The sequence below is a fragment of the Biomphalaria glabrata genome, chromosome 17, assembly GCF_947242115.1.
Source record: "Biomphalaria glabrata chromosome 17, xgBioGlab47.1, whole genome shotgun sequence".
In the NCBI taxonomy this organism is placed as follows: domain Eukaryota; kingdom Metazoa; phylum Mollusca; class Gastropoda; family Planorbidae; genus Biomphalaria; species Biomphalaria glabrata.
In genome coordinates this window covers 18,337,707-18,353,765 of record NC_074727.1, presented here as the reverse complement: position 1 = coordinate 18,353,765, position 16,059 = coordinate 18,337,707, and the positions used below count along the sequence as shown (strand labels likewise).

The window sequence follows — 16,059 nt, the reverse complement described above, 5'->3', positions numbered from 1 at the left end:
TTTAATTTACACACTTCTTAGTTTGTACATTTACACACTTCTTAGTTTGTACATTTACATACTTCTTAGTTTTAATTTACACACTTCTTAGTTTGTACATTTACATACTTCTTAGTTTGTACATTTACACACTTCTTAGTTTGTACATTTACACACTTCTTAGTTTGTACATTTACATACTTCTTAGTTTGTACATTTACATACTTCTTAGTTTTAATTTACACACTTCTTAGTTTTAATTTACACACTTCTTAGTTTGCATTAACGGATGCGCGGTGGCTGAGAGGTAGAGCGCTTGGCTCCGAACCCGTGGTCCTGGAATCGATTTCTGGTGAAGACTTGGAATTTTAATTTCGGGATCTTTGGGCGCCTTTCAGTCCAGCCAGTTCTAATGGGTAACTGGTTCTCTATGTATCTATGTCCTAACATATTTCTCTGTATCTTTCAATTTCAGAGTCTATGTCCATGGGAACCAGATACCTGCAGGTGAATGGTGGGATCGCTTATCCCAGGAAAACGTCAGGTTTATTCGTGTAAGTTAACAAAGGTAGTTTTTCATTTTCTTCAAGTTTTCTTTATTCAAGCAATGACTTTAATGTGTACTGGACAATGAAAAGTTACATTACATATTGCATAGCGTACACCCGGACTTTTCTTTATTCACGTGATGACTTTAATGTTACTGGACAATGAAAAGTTACATTACATATTGCACATAATGCTACATTTGGCGCGGTATGTCATTCTCTAAAATCATCCCTCCTTTTCCAACCTTTAGCAAACATAATCATTTTTCTAATAATTTACTATCAACATGATCGAACGGGTTTACGACTTGCTTTGTGTTCGATTAAACATTACTAATCCTTATAAGAAATTGTCCTAGTTCCCCAGTGTTCTAGCAATCTACGGGGCAGATTGTGTGACATTTGCTAATGTGTAATACGGGATGCAGTAGCCAACACAATGACTAACCACATAGGTTTCAACGCCAACTAATATTAGTAGCAGTTAGAGATTTTAGGACTCAAGGATGGATTGAGGAGTGGACAGAAGACTCTTCAGTTCCTTGACCAACGAAATGTCATTCAGTGGCCTGGAATGAAGGATTGGGTCTTCATCGGCCCCTTTGCCCTAGGGTTCTACACCAATTGATCATTTAAGTATCGAAACCTTGATCCCCTCGCTAATTCTGCGGTGAGATTTGGACTAGGATGTTATATTCTTCAATTGTGAAGGAACATCCGAAACATGGAAAATAAAACAAATAAATTTGATGATGTTCCCCCTGGAGCGACGGGTGGACCATATAATTTCCCCAGATGTTTACCTGATGTCTACGTAGGTGAAGGACGTAATGACAAGACTGGAGGCATGTATGATTTGTTTTTCTGCATAATTATGCGCTTAATTCGCAAACAAACAAACAACAATCACTCCTATACAATACAGCACAGAAACAGGAATCGTTATATTTTCTCAAAATATTACACAAGAAAATTATAAAATGTATTATTCACTTAAACCAAGAAAATCATTTTTTTTTAAATAAAGGACAATACCTCCATTGTTACACTTCAATTATAATAAAATATTTTTAAAAAATTATTAAAAAAAATGTTTGATGCAATTCGGGTATGGAATCCGTGACACTGTCATCTACTAAAAAGACTACCCCTTTCATGCATTGTAATGTTTTTCTCTTAAAAATTAATGAATGTTAGATTAAAAAAACAATTGTGCATATTTCATTCTTTTTTTCTTTAAATCTAGACTTAGAAGACAATGAGCAAAATTTTCCCAAAGATTAATTTATTAAACTTTTCAGTAAGAATAACTTTGCATTCTGAAATTTCCGAAAGCGATAGTCCTTTCAAGAACGCGATAGTCCTTTCAAAACCGATGTTGAATATATTTCTAGATCTAGGTCTCTATCCAAATTTGATTATATTTCTTTTTTCCCCCGTTTGGTCAACCAGATAGTAATTCTATCTTCAGTGATGTACATCAATTTCTAGAAAAGTCGTTAGAGCCGTTTTTGAGATCTTCGTCCAGGTTCCGCCCTCCATGACGTTATGACTTGAATAGAGGTTTTATGAAGATAAAAAAACAGCAGAGTACACATGTAATAGCTAGATCATTAGTATAACTTGGGGCTGGTGATGGACTTGTAGAGTTCTAGTTATACTGAAATATCTGGGTTTAAATCAAGGTAATGGCTTCTAGTTCTTACTGCGTGCTTTCAGCAGATCAGTGCCATGAAACGTAACTTCCGTTTTACAAAAAAATACAGACGGCAGGTCGTTGTGCTGGCCACACTGCTCTCTTGAACACTTGGCCATAGAAAGGAGTGAGATCTACTTCCTTTGTCCTAGAGACCTTCACCTCCCCTTGCTGAACCTAGCCATCAGTAGTGACCAACTACGGTATCAGATTTAAGATTCTTTCAGAAATATTATTGGATGCAATCGCTTGCAAAGCAGTGGTGTATTGTAGCGTGGGCGGGGGTGGGCAGAGTTAATTTAATTTGGCATTTTTGCTTTGCAGTCCGCAAGAGTTAAAATTAATGTTGACAACCCTTTAAAGATGAGATTATATCTGACCTACTTCTCAGGGTAAACGTCTGCTGTCGTCACTGATCAGTTTGGTGTTTGTCTTATGCGTGGTTTCTAGTCTTTGAGAAAATAAAGAGGGAGGGGGGGGGGCTACTTAACCACCACTTGTCTCTACCTAAACTACAAAGAACATTACAACGTAGGCAATAGACAGTGATTCTCAAACTGACTCACGCGGGACACATCCGCTACCACTTCCATATTACCAATATTAATTCCAAATGACCACTACCACTACCAAATAACTACTATTACCACCACGACGACAACCCAATGACCACTACCTAATGATCACTGACACTACCAGATAATCACTACCTCTAACAAATAACCACTCTCACTCCCAAATGACCACTACCAAATGATCACTACAACTGACCACTTCCACTATCAAATGACCACTATCACTACCAAATGACCACTATTACTATCAGGTGACCACTACTACCACCAAATGACCACTTCGTCGAAAAGGATTGGGCACTACTGTTTACTTCGCAGTGTCGCCAGTCTGAAGACTTAACATACGATTTTTACTCTCGCCAATATGATGGATTCGTTCTTCTTAGGTCTGCGTCTCCTTTGCAATGATGTACCAATTGTGATTGACCAGCAAGACCAGAAATTATGAAAACAAATAGCTTAAAAAAAAACAACAAAGCTTATTTGGAGTAAAGGGAGAGGACCGTCCATTTGCTGCCATATCGTTTATCTCCCCCTTTTTTTTAGATAAAAACAAAATTAATTCACTACCACTAATTGATTAACTGATTGGTTAATTTTTTGATTGATTCATGTGCTGTCTTCAACAACGAATGATTATGCGAGATTTCATCTTGATTCTAGAATAGCAAATGGAAGAGAAAAAAAAAACGCGTTAAAAGAATCCATCGAGACAGAGTGAGTTAATGTCAGCTTTCTAACAGATTGTTAATATCAGCGGATTAGCTCGCATGAACGTTTGTGTGATATTGAGGTCATCAATAATTAATCTCACACTTAGAAATACACAGACATTATAATAAAACAAAATAAACACATAACACAAATTATGGTGCTAAGTGTGAAGAAACAAGTCCTTTTAAGTATAAACTGCCTTTTATTGCGAAGCATTCAAACATAACATGTTTACAAGGCTAACATTATCTACAGATAACCAACTCCGCTAGATGACTTCCTTCTGCATATTTTCAACACCCTCGTCGCTTCACGCAAGTCCCCTAACTCTCCGATAACCAACACCTGTCCGTGTGTCACGGTTGACCACACATACAGTGGCGTAGCAAGATACCCGTGGGCCCAGGTTCAAGAACATTTTGGTGGGCCCGGGTTCAAGAACATCTTGGTGGGCCCCCCTCCAGCCAATAAGACAAATTTAGTGTGTGACAAACCATGAGTAATCTAAATTCAAAGACATTCCAATGTAAAGATCGTAACTTTAAAAAAAAAAGTTATTCGAATGGATGGTTTTGAGGTCATACGATGTGAATGTGTGGGCATTGGCATCATATTGGTTTCAAAACAACCACAGCAAGAAAACAAAGAAACAAACTTCGAATGGATGGTTTTAAGGTCATACGATATGAATGAGTGGGCATTGCATCGTATTGGTTTCAAAATCAACCACCGCTGGAATCCGCTATGGGAATAATTTAAATAGGCACTCACTGAACCTCCAAGAAAACATTTAACTTCTATATTTCATTTAGTATGGGGATCCAACCCAGGACTTGTGTGACAGGCTCGAGCGAAATGGGAGATGGCATAAACACGGCTTGGTGTTGGACCGAATTGATGTTGGAAATCATGTGCGGGTGCTTCTTGTGACTGAATTAGAGACAGCATTATAAGCGCACATTCTTAAAAGCACGGGATAAAACGATATTTTTAATTAATATCTATTAATTTTAAGACACATTAGGAAGTAATAGGTAAGCATGTAGTTTAAATATTGGACTATTAGTGTTAAGTTAAATTTTAATTTAGGTGATGGCCAGATAATGTAGATGTATACGACGTAACCACTGCCTGCTACTCAAGTGTTACGTTCCTTTCTAAGATAAGATTCTTTGAACAGTACATTAATACTAAAACAACAACGACATTGTTTAGAACTCATTTAATGTCCATGATCACTAGAACACTATTTCGTTTCTATCTTTCCAATTTTGTTCTCCTCTCCTTTCAACACGCATTTGCACCGTTCCACATTTACACTAAAATGCGCACGTAACAACAAGTAAATATCACACCAGTACTGCGAGGACTATAGGACGTAACCACTGTCTGCTACTCAAGTAAATATCACACCAGTACTGCGAGGACTATAGGACGTAACCACTGTCTGCTACTCAAGTAAATATCACACCAGTACTGCGAGGACTATAAGGACGTAACCACTGTCTGCTACTCAAGTAAATATCACACCAGTACTGCGAGGACTATAAGGACGTAACCACTGTCTGCTACACAAGTAAATATCACACCAGTACTGCGAGGACTATAGGACGTAACCACTGTCTGCTACTCAAGTAAATATCACACCAGTACTGCGAGGACTATAGGACGTAACCACTGTCTGCTACTCAAGTAAATATCACACCAGTACTGCGAGGACTATAGGACGTAACCACTGTCTGCTACTCAAGTAAATATCACACCAGTACTGCGAGGACTATAGGACGTAACCACTGTCTGCTACTCAAGTAAATATCACACCAGTACTGCGAGGACTATAGGACGTAACCACTGTCTGCTACACAAGTAAATATCACACCAGTACTGCGAGGACTATAGGACGTAACCACTGCCTGCTACACAAGTAAATATCACACCAGTACTGCGAGGACTATAAGGACGTAACCACTGCCTGCTACACAAGTAAATATCACACCAGTACTGCGAGGACTATAGGACGTAACCACTGTCTGCTACTCAAGTAAATATCACACCAGTACTGCGAGGACTATAGGACGTAACCACTGTCTGCTACACAAGTAAATATCACACCAGTACTGCGAGGACTATAGGACGTAACCACTGCCTGCTACACAAGTAAATATCACACCAGTACTGCGAGGACTATAGGACGTAACCACTGCCTGCTACACAAGTAAATATCACACCAGTACTGCGAGGACTATAGGACGTAACCACTGTCTGCTACTCAAGTAAATATCACACCAGTACTGCGAGGACTATAGGACGTAACCACTGTCTGCTACTCAAGTAAATATCACACCAGTACTGCGAGGACTATAAGGACGTAACCACTGTCTGCTACTCAAGTAAATATCACACCAGTACTGCGAGGACTATAAGGACGTAACCACTGCCTGCTACACAAGTGTGACAAAAAATGAGTAAACTAAATGTAAAGACATTCCAATGTAAAGATCGTACCTTTTTCTTAGAAAAGTAATTGTGTCATAACGTTCGATTCAGTTAGGACTGCATATAAGTAATAGTGTCTTAAAAGTCAACATTTTTACAACTTCTTAACAGAATTAAACGACTTAAAAGTGTTTCAAATGAACAAACAAATGTTCTTCCTAACTTCTAATGTGGGCCTCAACTGGCCTTGAGCATGGGCTCAAGCGTAATGAGCTCCTTCGCGCCATGGTTGCTACGCCACAGCTGTGGGCCCCTATTGCTTGTGAGCCCGGGTTCATTGAACCCCTTCGCGCCATGGATGATACGCCACTGCACACATAGTAACCGTGTCACAACACTAAGCAAGTTTTTTCCCTTTTGTCACTGTGTACCTCATTTATGAACCAGATCTACTCAGTAAGAGAAGAAACAACTCTAGGGAAAACACAGTAGCCGTCAATTTCCTACTAAGCTGTAGAACAGTTTCTATAAAAAAAAATCATTGTGTCGTCAAAGTCAAGTAGATCTATTCTACACGATAAAAGTTCTTTGTAATACATTAAATAATAGCCTACAGCTGCCCAGCAATCTAAACGCAACATTGGTATGCAGTCTTTAAATGGTAGCAGGGCGGACTAGTTGCACTAGTTCATTCAGATCCCTTTCAATGCTAATACGACCAAGAGAGTAGATTTACATTGGGTCGACAAGGACTCATTACTATTTGGTATTCCCCCTCTTGTCAGTCAATCTCTTTGGAGTTTGGAGTTTGTACTGATTTAGCATTTTTAGATAATTCATTCTTAATATCCGACAAGGAATTTCGAGCGCCATCTGTTACAACTGCATGCTGAACAGCTGGGGCATTAGGTTTGAACCATTAGACTTAAACTAATCAAGCTGTGGTGACACAGACCCTCATCTTAAAGATAAATGTTTAGTTGGTTACGAGAGAGAGAGAGAGAAAATTTTGCCTATAAGACAGAGTTTCTCAACTTGTCAAATGCGTCACCTAGTGTCTTACTAGGGCAATTATGTAAAATTGACATTATTACAAATGTTTACCAAAAAATATAATAAGTATATTAGGATAAGCGGTTATAAAATAATAATAATAAATATATAAAGATAAGCCGTTATGAAATAAAAATATTACAAACTACCATATTTTCTAAGTATACTATGCGATACGTTTATATTTCTTTGTAAGGGGAGTTTGCTAAAAGATCAACATGACTACAGAACAATTCCATACGTTTTTCTCATGTCTGAACGGTCTAATTTCCCTGAGTGTCATACCATCTTTCTAGTCTCTTACATGATGCCCGCTTCTAGACGATCTGCCTCGACCCAGCGGACGGAGCTTTCTGCACTCCCTGAGAAAGATGGGGCGCTAACGTGCCTTTTTTTTTTGTCTGTGAAGACGATCGTCCGACTTCATAGGTGATAAACACCGTTAAAAGGACTATGAAGCGTCCAGATCACGGGTGTCACGCTATGTGGTGATTGCATTCTCACGGTTAGGGGCGGTACATTACAGGAATATGCAGAGACCTTTCGTGGGCTCGGTCTCCGACCTCACTGGAATGCAAGAACCCAGGCTTGGCTCAAGGTGTTGCGTCTCACAATAACGGGTGTGATTAAATGATCATCTAGACTCTAGACTCTAGAGGATAGGGAACCTCCGAACAGAAGATGGTTGAAAAAGCCATCTCTCACTCCTGGCATGTGGGTAAAATCCTTCCCGTCGGTCAAATGGTTATAAATGGGCGCAGGCTTGGCACTTAACTCTTTCAGTGCGAACTAAGTTGATTAAAAAACTTTAGTTTTCCGAAATTACCACAAATTTTCAAAAGGTGGAGGGGTAGAGTTACTAAAACTAACGTAACTTGTTCATTGTATTGAATTGTCTAACATATTTGATTTTATTTGAAAGGAAAATGAATCGGCTACAAAAGTATAATAAATAAAATAAATCATTCAAAAAATTATTTTTTTTTATTAATTTTGAACTTACCACGGAAAGGGGAAATATATAAAAACAAAATTCATTTAAAAATAGATATACTTAAAAATTTAACCTTTTAATTAAACATTTAATCCATAAATATTGAAAAATCACAAACTTAAACACATTCAACCACGTACAATTTCATAAAAGATGAAGAAAAAAGCACTAAGAAATTGTTTAATTTAAATATCTAGGATCCCGGGAAATAAACTAAAAAGAGCAACTACTAATACAATGTTGTCTTTTTTATTTTTTTATTTAAAAAAAAAACGTGTTTGTCTTGCATATAATTTACTACCAAACAAAAAAACAATCACTCTCATATCCGGAAAATTAAAAAAAGAAAAAGAAATAAAGTTTAACATAAAAAAGACAATAAATAAGAAATACATTTTATATACCAAGTTAGCCGCTGAGAGTAACGCTCAATGAAAGAGTTAATGGACGATCACTGATATAAATCAATACATTATGTATCTCTTGCAAACCCACTGACCAATTTGGTTCTTCTCAATACCGACCTTGATCTCAGATTCCCCAATACGAACGAATTAGTTCTTTTGTTGTGTCAGCTCGTGACCAGTCGTTGTGGAAGGCATCAACACTGACCTGCAACGTCACAGCCTTTGGGAAGGCAAGACCAATAGCTCGTTGTCACATCGTACAGACACGTGATGTGGCAACGAGCTAATTGGTCTAATCTGCCCACGGGTTGTGACGTTGCAGGTCAGCGTTGAGGCCTTCTATAACGATTGGTCTCGGTCTGTGTCATCTGTAATAAAGTACTAGAAGTGTACATTAATCTACAGCTATTTCTCATTGTCTGATACTTTTTCTAAATTAACCTCTGTTAAAAAGATAGATAAACAACTCATTTATCGGTACACAACGGCTGACTACGCCATGCTATTTATAGCCACATTTAAATTTTTTTTATTTTTTTTTTACTTTGAAAAATTATAACGGTCAAACTTAAGTTTTCCCGACATGCATTCAACGTGCTAGTAATTCTTTTCTTAGTACATCAAATGTTTAATTTATAGGGAAATCGTTTGTGACGTTTTTGAGATTGTGTTCAGGTTCCATGAATGTCTGACTTGAATAGAGGTATTGTACTAGATAGACAGTCTACTTCCTTTAGTCTGTACACCGGATACACCAACAAGTAGCTACTTATAAAAGTTTTTCTGCCATGTATGAAAATCTACTTTATACACGTCTCTGTTTTGTTTTTTTTACCAGGAAGTTTTTGTCTCAACTCTAGCCATTGTCTACTCAAAGCGTTTTGTGTTAAACGAGTGGTTCTCTGCCCTTGTTTTTCCTCAGTAAACATCTCAAAATTGTGACTGTGTATAGACACAATCGTTGCTCTCGTGTGAGAAACATCGAAGTAAAACCATTCTGCAGCAGATTACAAAACAAAATGTCTTCTGACTGTAAATCTTAAGTCTAATGAACTCAGTCAATGAAACGTGGTACACAACTGACCCTGATAACAATTTAGAAGTCGCTCTGGAGTGTAAGCTACCATAAGGCTGCCATATCTTATTTTGTTTTTAATATGGGAGAATTTATTAGTGGACTGTACCTGAAAGATAATGTTTAACAGAAAGTTGCTCTAAAAGATTAAACTCAAACCAATATTTTGAAAGAGTGCTTTAAGAAATATAATTGTACTCTTGCTTTGAGATTGTCATAATAATAATTATTATAATAATAATAATCTTTACTGTCCGTAAGGAAATTTGTCTTACAATTTGTGCATTACACCAAACAAAACATTATAACCATTAAAAAAAACAAAATGTACATTCCCACCTGACTCACTCATAATTTACATGTGTAAAGTTTATAGATATAGAGTGTTCTTATTTAATGATTTGATTGTCAGGGGAACAAAAGAGTGTTTGTGTCTGTCTTTGCTATCGGTGTCTTGTATCTCTTTTGTAATGGTAAAATCACAAAATCCTGACCCAAAGGGAGATTTTTTTATTTCTAGAATCTTTTTAGCTTTTTTTTTATGGCGGCCCCCAAAAGTTAGAGAAATTTGGTAGATTCCTACACTATGAGCCCGGTTGGGTTTCCGGTTTTTGGTTTCAGTTACCGACTTCATTTAAAAAAAAAAGAAGTGGGTTGTTCCACAGGACTGAAAAGATTGACTAAGATTGAAAAGATTGACTAAGATTGAAAAGATTGAGTAAGATAGAAAAGATTGACTAAGATTGAAAAGATTGACTAAGATTTAAAAGATTGACTAAGATTGAAAAGATTGACTAAGATTGAAAAGATTGAGTAAGATTGAAAAGATTGACTAAGATTGAAAAGATTGACTAAGATTTAAAAGATTGACTAAGATTGAAAAGATTGACTAAGATTGAAAAGATTGAGTAAGATTGAAAAGATTGACTAAGATTGAAAAGATTGACTAAGATTGAAAAGATTGAGTAAGATTGAAAAGATTGACTAAGATTGAAAAGATTGAGTAAGATTGAAAAGATTGACTAAGATTGAAAAGATTGACTAAGATTGAAAAGATTGATTAAGATTGAAAAGATTGACTAAGATTGAAAAGATTGAAAAGATTGACTAAGATTGAAAAGCGGTGGAAAAAAATAAATTTCAAGGATTATGATTTTCTTTAATGAATTTGTCACCTGTACCAGAGGAAGAAATGAAATTCACATAGAAACTATGTCAGCCTCGCCTAGACACCTTGATAGCCTCACCTAGACACATTGATAGCCTCACCTAGACACATTGATAGCCTCACCTAGACACATTGATAGCCTCACCTAGACACATTGATAGCCTCACCTAGACACATTGATAGCCTCACCTAGACACTTTGATAGCCTCACCTAGACACTTTGACAGCCTCACCTAGACACTTTGACAGCCTCATATAGAGACTTGAACAGCTTCACCTAGACACATTGATAGCCTCACCTAGACACTTTGACGGCCTCTCCTAGACACTTTGACGGCCTCACCTAGACACTTTGACGGCCTCCCCTAGACACTTTGACGGCCTCCCCTAGACACTTTGACTGCCTCACCTAGACACTTTGACAGCCTCATATAGAGACTTGAACAGCCACACCTAGACACTCTCATCTGGAAACTTGAACGGCCTCAAATAGGCACTTTGACAGCCTCTTAATACTTCTCTATTTGTGATGTACTGTTCTTAGTACATCTTTATCTGCGATGTACTGTTCTTAGTACATCTTTATCTGCGATGTACTGTTCTTAGTACATCTTTATCTGCGATGTACTGTTCTTATTACTTTTTTATCTCTCCCTCAGATAGACAGAGCGGACACAGTCTTCATGAACAGAGTGAAGGTATTAGCTCACCAGTCAGACATACTGCGCTCTTACATCTTGTTAAAATATGGCGGGGTCTACCAGGTGAGTGAAACATTCAGGATTGGAGAATTTAAACTGCAAAATATATTCGTTCTATTCTCGGGACTCGGGGTATTAGTTCAACTTTTTAGATTTTGTTTGTTGGTTTGTTCTGGTCTCAATGTTAACTTGCCTTTCTCAATAAAACATTTTTTTTTTGGTCATAGATCGCCATAGACTCACATTAAAAACAGGGAATTAAACATTTAATGGATGAGAGTGTAAGCTAGAGAGAGAGAAAAAAAGAAATAGAGAGTCTTAGGGTGAGACAGAGAGTAAGAGAGACTAAGAGTGTGAGAGAAAAAGAGAGAGAGGGGGGGGGTAGAATGTGAGTGTGTGACAATGTAGTGTGAAATAGTGGAGAGAGAGTATAATTGCAAGAGTAAAACGAAAACCTAAGATCAATCACTGCAGACTTACCATTTCTCCCCCCTCCCTCCCCGAATCACTTTAAATGTTTCTGCAAATAAATATTTTTAGGACAAAGATGTTTTCTGGACAAGCCCGCCCCCCGATCACGTGATGAGGTACCCCGCTGTCATTTGCTACGACTGGCCCTGGTATGACGTGTGGCCCCGCAGTATCAACTTGGGCATCATGATGGCGAGGCGTGGCTCCACCTTCCTGAGGAGGTTTCTCGATCATCTTTGGTAAAATACCCGCTGAACTTCTGATACTTTTCAGACATCCAACCACGAACAAAAAAAAAAAGTGTTAAGACTAGGATTTAAAAACAAATGGAACAAATATTTATTTTTGAATCTATTATTATCTTGTTAAATTATGTTCTTTCCCTTGGCACAAGTTATATATTTATCTATTAATTTCTTTGGGATCAGGTACCACGAAGATTCTTCTTGGGGTTTCAATGGGATCATGATGCCATACAAAATCTACGAGAGACATCCTGACACTGCGTATATCTACACACGTCTGCAGGTAGTGTAGACACTTGGAAAGTCATCTCTTAGAAAGTCTGTCTTGGATGGTCTGTCTTGGAATGTCTTGTCTTCGCCTTTTGCTTGCTGTCGATATAGTAATAGAGGCTGCAGCCTAAATAGATATATCATTGAGTAGAAGTCCTCAGGAGTGAACAAAACTGAGGGGGGTGGGGACGGAGGTGTTATATTCAATAGCTTCAATAATTTCTGTTGATGCATTGTGGGGAAATAGAATGTATATGATAGTGGCGGAAGTAGCTAAATCTCGCCACTAAACTGAAATGTTTGCATATGACAGTGGCGGAAGTAGCTAAATCTCGCCACAAAACTCGCCAACTTGCTATCGAAATCAGCTCACAGTTTCTCAGCTTGACATTTGGAGAAAGAGAAGAAAGAAACAAGAAAATATATTTAACAAATACTTTTTAAAAAAAGAAAGCTTCTATTAAACGAACTTGTATCAATTAGTTTGGATCAGTCATGTAATTAAATTTTGTGATAGATATAAATTAACCATATAAAAAATTTATAAAATAAAAAAAGAGGGAACGACCTGAATTGGAACACATGGCTAAAGCCTTCTTAGGCTTCTCAAACCAACACGGTAATCCCTCTGCTAGTAGAGAGCCCATCAACACTTCCGTTACATAGATGTAATTAAACGGGACCTCAAATCAGTGAACATGAATTCTAACCATTGGGAAGACATAGCTCTAGACCGCATCAGATGGAGACAGACAGTGACCAAGAAAGCTTTGGACAGAGAAAAAACAAGGGCTTCAGCTCTGGAAGAAAAACGTACAATGCGAAAAATGGCCAGCTCCTCTACCACCATAGCGAAAGCCACCTTAACCTGCGATAGTTGTGGAAGGGAGTGTCTCTCCAAAATAGGGCTCCACAGCCTTATGAAAAAGTGTTCTACGAGATAAACCACAGTCGTTCTACGACCGAAAGAGGCCAACTAAGAAAACCTATGAACAAGGAATATTAAACTATTATTTCTATAGTCTCGCCCTATTTTTGAGGTTGTGTTCACAAAGTCTCAGACGACGAGCTATAAAAGGGACTAATTCAGTTTATACCAACACTTTAGTCAAGTACAACTTCTTTCCCTTGTTCGAGATAGCGAACAAAACAATTAATTATCAATAGTTAATAAGCTATTTATTTTTTATTCTTGTGTTGTCATGTAAAAGAAGTAATTACGCAAATTTTTAGCTTGATCCGAGATTGGGTGCCGGAGAAATAACGTGTAGAAACTTTTTACTAGACAGACAGACAGACGGAGTGAGTTGGTAGAAGCTTTGAAAAAGAGGTAGAGAATAAAATAACTGATGAGAAAGTGACGATTTTTAACAAATTTCTTTACATTTTGAAACGACTTTCTTATTGTCTATTATTAATAGTCTATGCTAGTTCTTCATTGATGCTATTTTTTAGGTCATTTGCTTTTACAACATCTGTCACCCAGCCTGGCATAAGGATTACTTGAGAAAGTTTGATGATTCAATGAAACCCACTCAACCGTTTAATTTTAATGATACATTGAGTAAGTAATTAGTTTAGCCAGAATGTGACTTCCCCCCCCCCCCCGAAAAAAAAGAAACGTGGCGTGCTGTAGAATACGACCCTAGATTTATCTACGTTAAATTACGACCTAGATTTATCTACATTAAATTACGACATAGATTTATTTACATTAAAATACGACCTAGATTTATCTACATTAAATTACGCCATAGATTTATTTACATTAAATTACGACCTAGATTTATCTACATTAAATTACGACCTAGATTTATTTACATTAAATTACGACCTAGATTTATCTACATTAAATTACGACCTAGATTTATCTACATTAAATTACGACCTAGATTTATCTACATTAAATTACGACTTAGATTTATCTACATTAAATTACGACATAGATTTATCTACATTAAATTAAGGCATATATTTATTTACATTAAATTACGACATAGATTTATCTACATCAAATTACGACATAGATTTATCTAGATTAAATTTTAAACAATTTTGAAAGTAGAAGGCCGAAAGCAAATATTCATCAATAGCATTTAGAATGTGAAAAACAAAATTTTTACTTGGTGGTGATTTTTATTTTTTTCTACAATAACATAGATCTAGATCTATATATTTCTACTTCTTATTTTGCGATCTCATTATTATGTTGGAGGGTCCAGATATATAGTTCGATATCTGAGACCAAATGCAATGTAGTTTCAAGGTCATATAGTTTTATTCTCCTGTTATGGTGTTTTGGGAACACTGTTGTCACGATCATCAATGGTGTTGATGTCACAACCTAAGATGGTGCTACTGTCACGATCAGACTGGAACTATATTGCACCATCAATGGTCGTGATTGCCGAGGATCTTGAAATGATCTTTCGATAAGATGATCGTATAGAAGTAGACAGATCTATGTTGATAATACGATCATACAGAATGTTGCCAATTGATAAGAGGATCGTCTAGGTCTAGGAGTTACTACTTGACAAATATGATCTAAGTACGTTCTAAATTCAATGAAGAAACTTCTCTTCGTCCAAAAACAATTACTTTAATTAATAACTTGAAAACACTATTCACAAATAGTTACAATGGTTAAAATGTACTTGAATTGAATCTACACAACAGTATATATGAGTCTTGATACAAATAAAATATATATTCTCAATTTCACGTTACATACAAGTTAGATGTTAACACTACAACTTCCGAGACAAGACTGGCTGGGAGCTACACGCTTCATCCGGACTTCAGCTCGTAATCACGTGATCAACAACTTACCCCTCCCAGACCAACCAATCATTGCAGTCTAATGTACAACAATTAACTTTCGGAACCAATGGAGTTCATTTAATTACATGCTTGGTTTTTTTCCCAGCTATGTCAAGCTATGTCGGCAAACAACCCGAAAATGTTACCATATATGGTCATAGTGTACGTGACAACTGTCTTATTTTGGATTCTTGATGGAGTATGCAGGTTTGAAGGGTATGGTCGGTATTCTCACGTGACGTTCCACTTTGCTCGGTTTCGATGCCGACACTGTGGACAGGGCGTCGAAACAGTGTCGCAGATCTTGTACGAGTGTCCGCAGCAATGCTACTACACAAGGGCTCAGTCTCAGGAATTTGCTTTATAAAGAAATTCATAAGAAAAAAATAAACAGAACTTTAACTTTTCGGAAATAAAGAAATGACGTCACTAGTTACTTTTTTTTTCGTAGTATATAAGGCCGTCTACGTCTGTCCTCGGCAGTGGATTTTCTTTTGGTCTCAAGCGTGTATTGCGCGGCCTTTGTAATCGATGCATAGCTGTTTCGAAGCAGCCTGCTGCCAGGTGCTCTCTTTTATGTCAGTTCAAGCAAGTTGGCGCCTATACAATTTTTTGTAGTAGATAGTAAATTAGTTTTGTTATTAATACAAAGTAGTTTGCTTCATTCATTTGAAGAGGAATATACATCGTCCCTGACGCAAATAGCAGGCTAGACTTGTCCTTACCTTGTATTGTTATATCATCCCTGACGTAAATAGCAGGCTAGACTTGTCCTTACCTTGTATTGTTATATCATCCCTGACGTAAATAGCAGGCTAGACTTGTCCTTACCTTGTACTGTTATATCATCCCTGACGTAAATAGCAGGTTAGACTTGTCCTTACCTTGTATTGTTATGTGCTGA

At 37.2% G+C, this 16,059-nt stretch overlaps 1 protein-coding gene across 1 annotated transcript in view; it reads left to right on the top strand.

Annotated features, from left to right (window-relative positions):
• The window catches only part of LOC106061088 (uncharacterized), a 32,206-nt gene that overhangs the window by 13,983 nt on the left and 2,164 nt on the right, over nt 1-16,059 (top strand). The window contains exons 3-7 of the mRNA XM_056015889.1: nt 455-533; nt 11,305-11,409; nt 11,887-12,056; nt 12,246-12,345; nt 13,788-13,896. Of these exons, the coding sequence (XP_055871864.1) occupies nt 455-533; nt 11,305-11,409; nt 11,887-12,056; nt 12,246-12,345; nt 13,788-13,896 (563 nt within the window). The remainder of the gene's footprint in view (nt 1-454; nt 534-11,304; nt 11,410-11,886; nt 12,057-12,245; nt 12,346-13,787; nt 13,897-16,059) is intronic.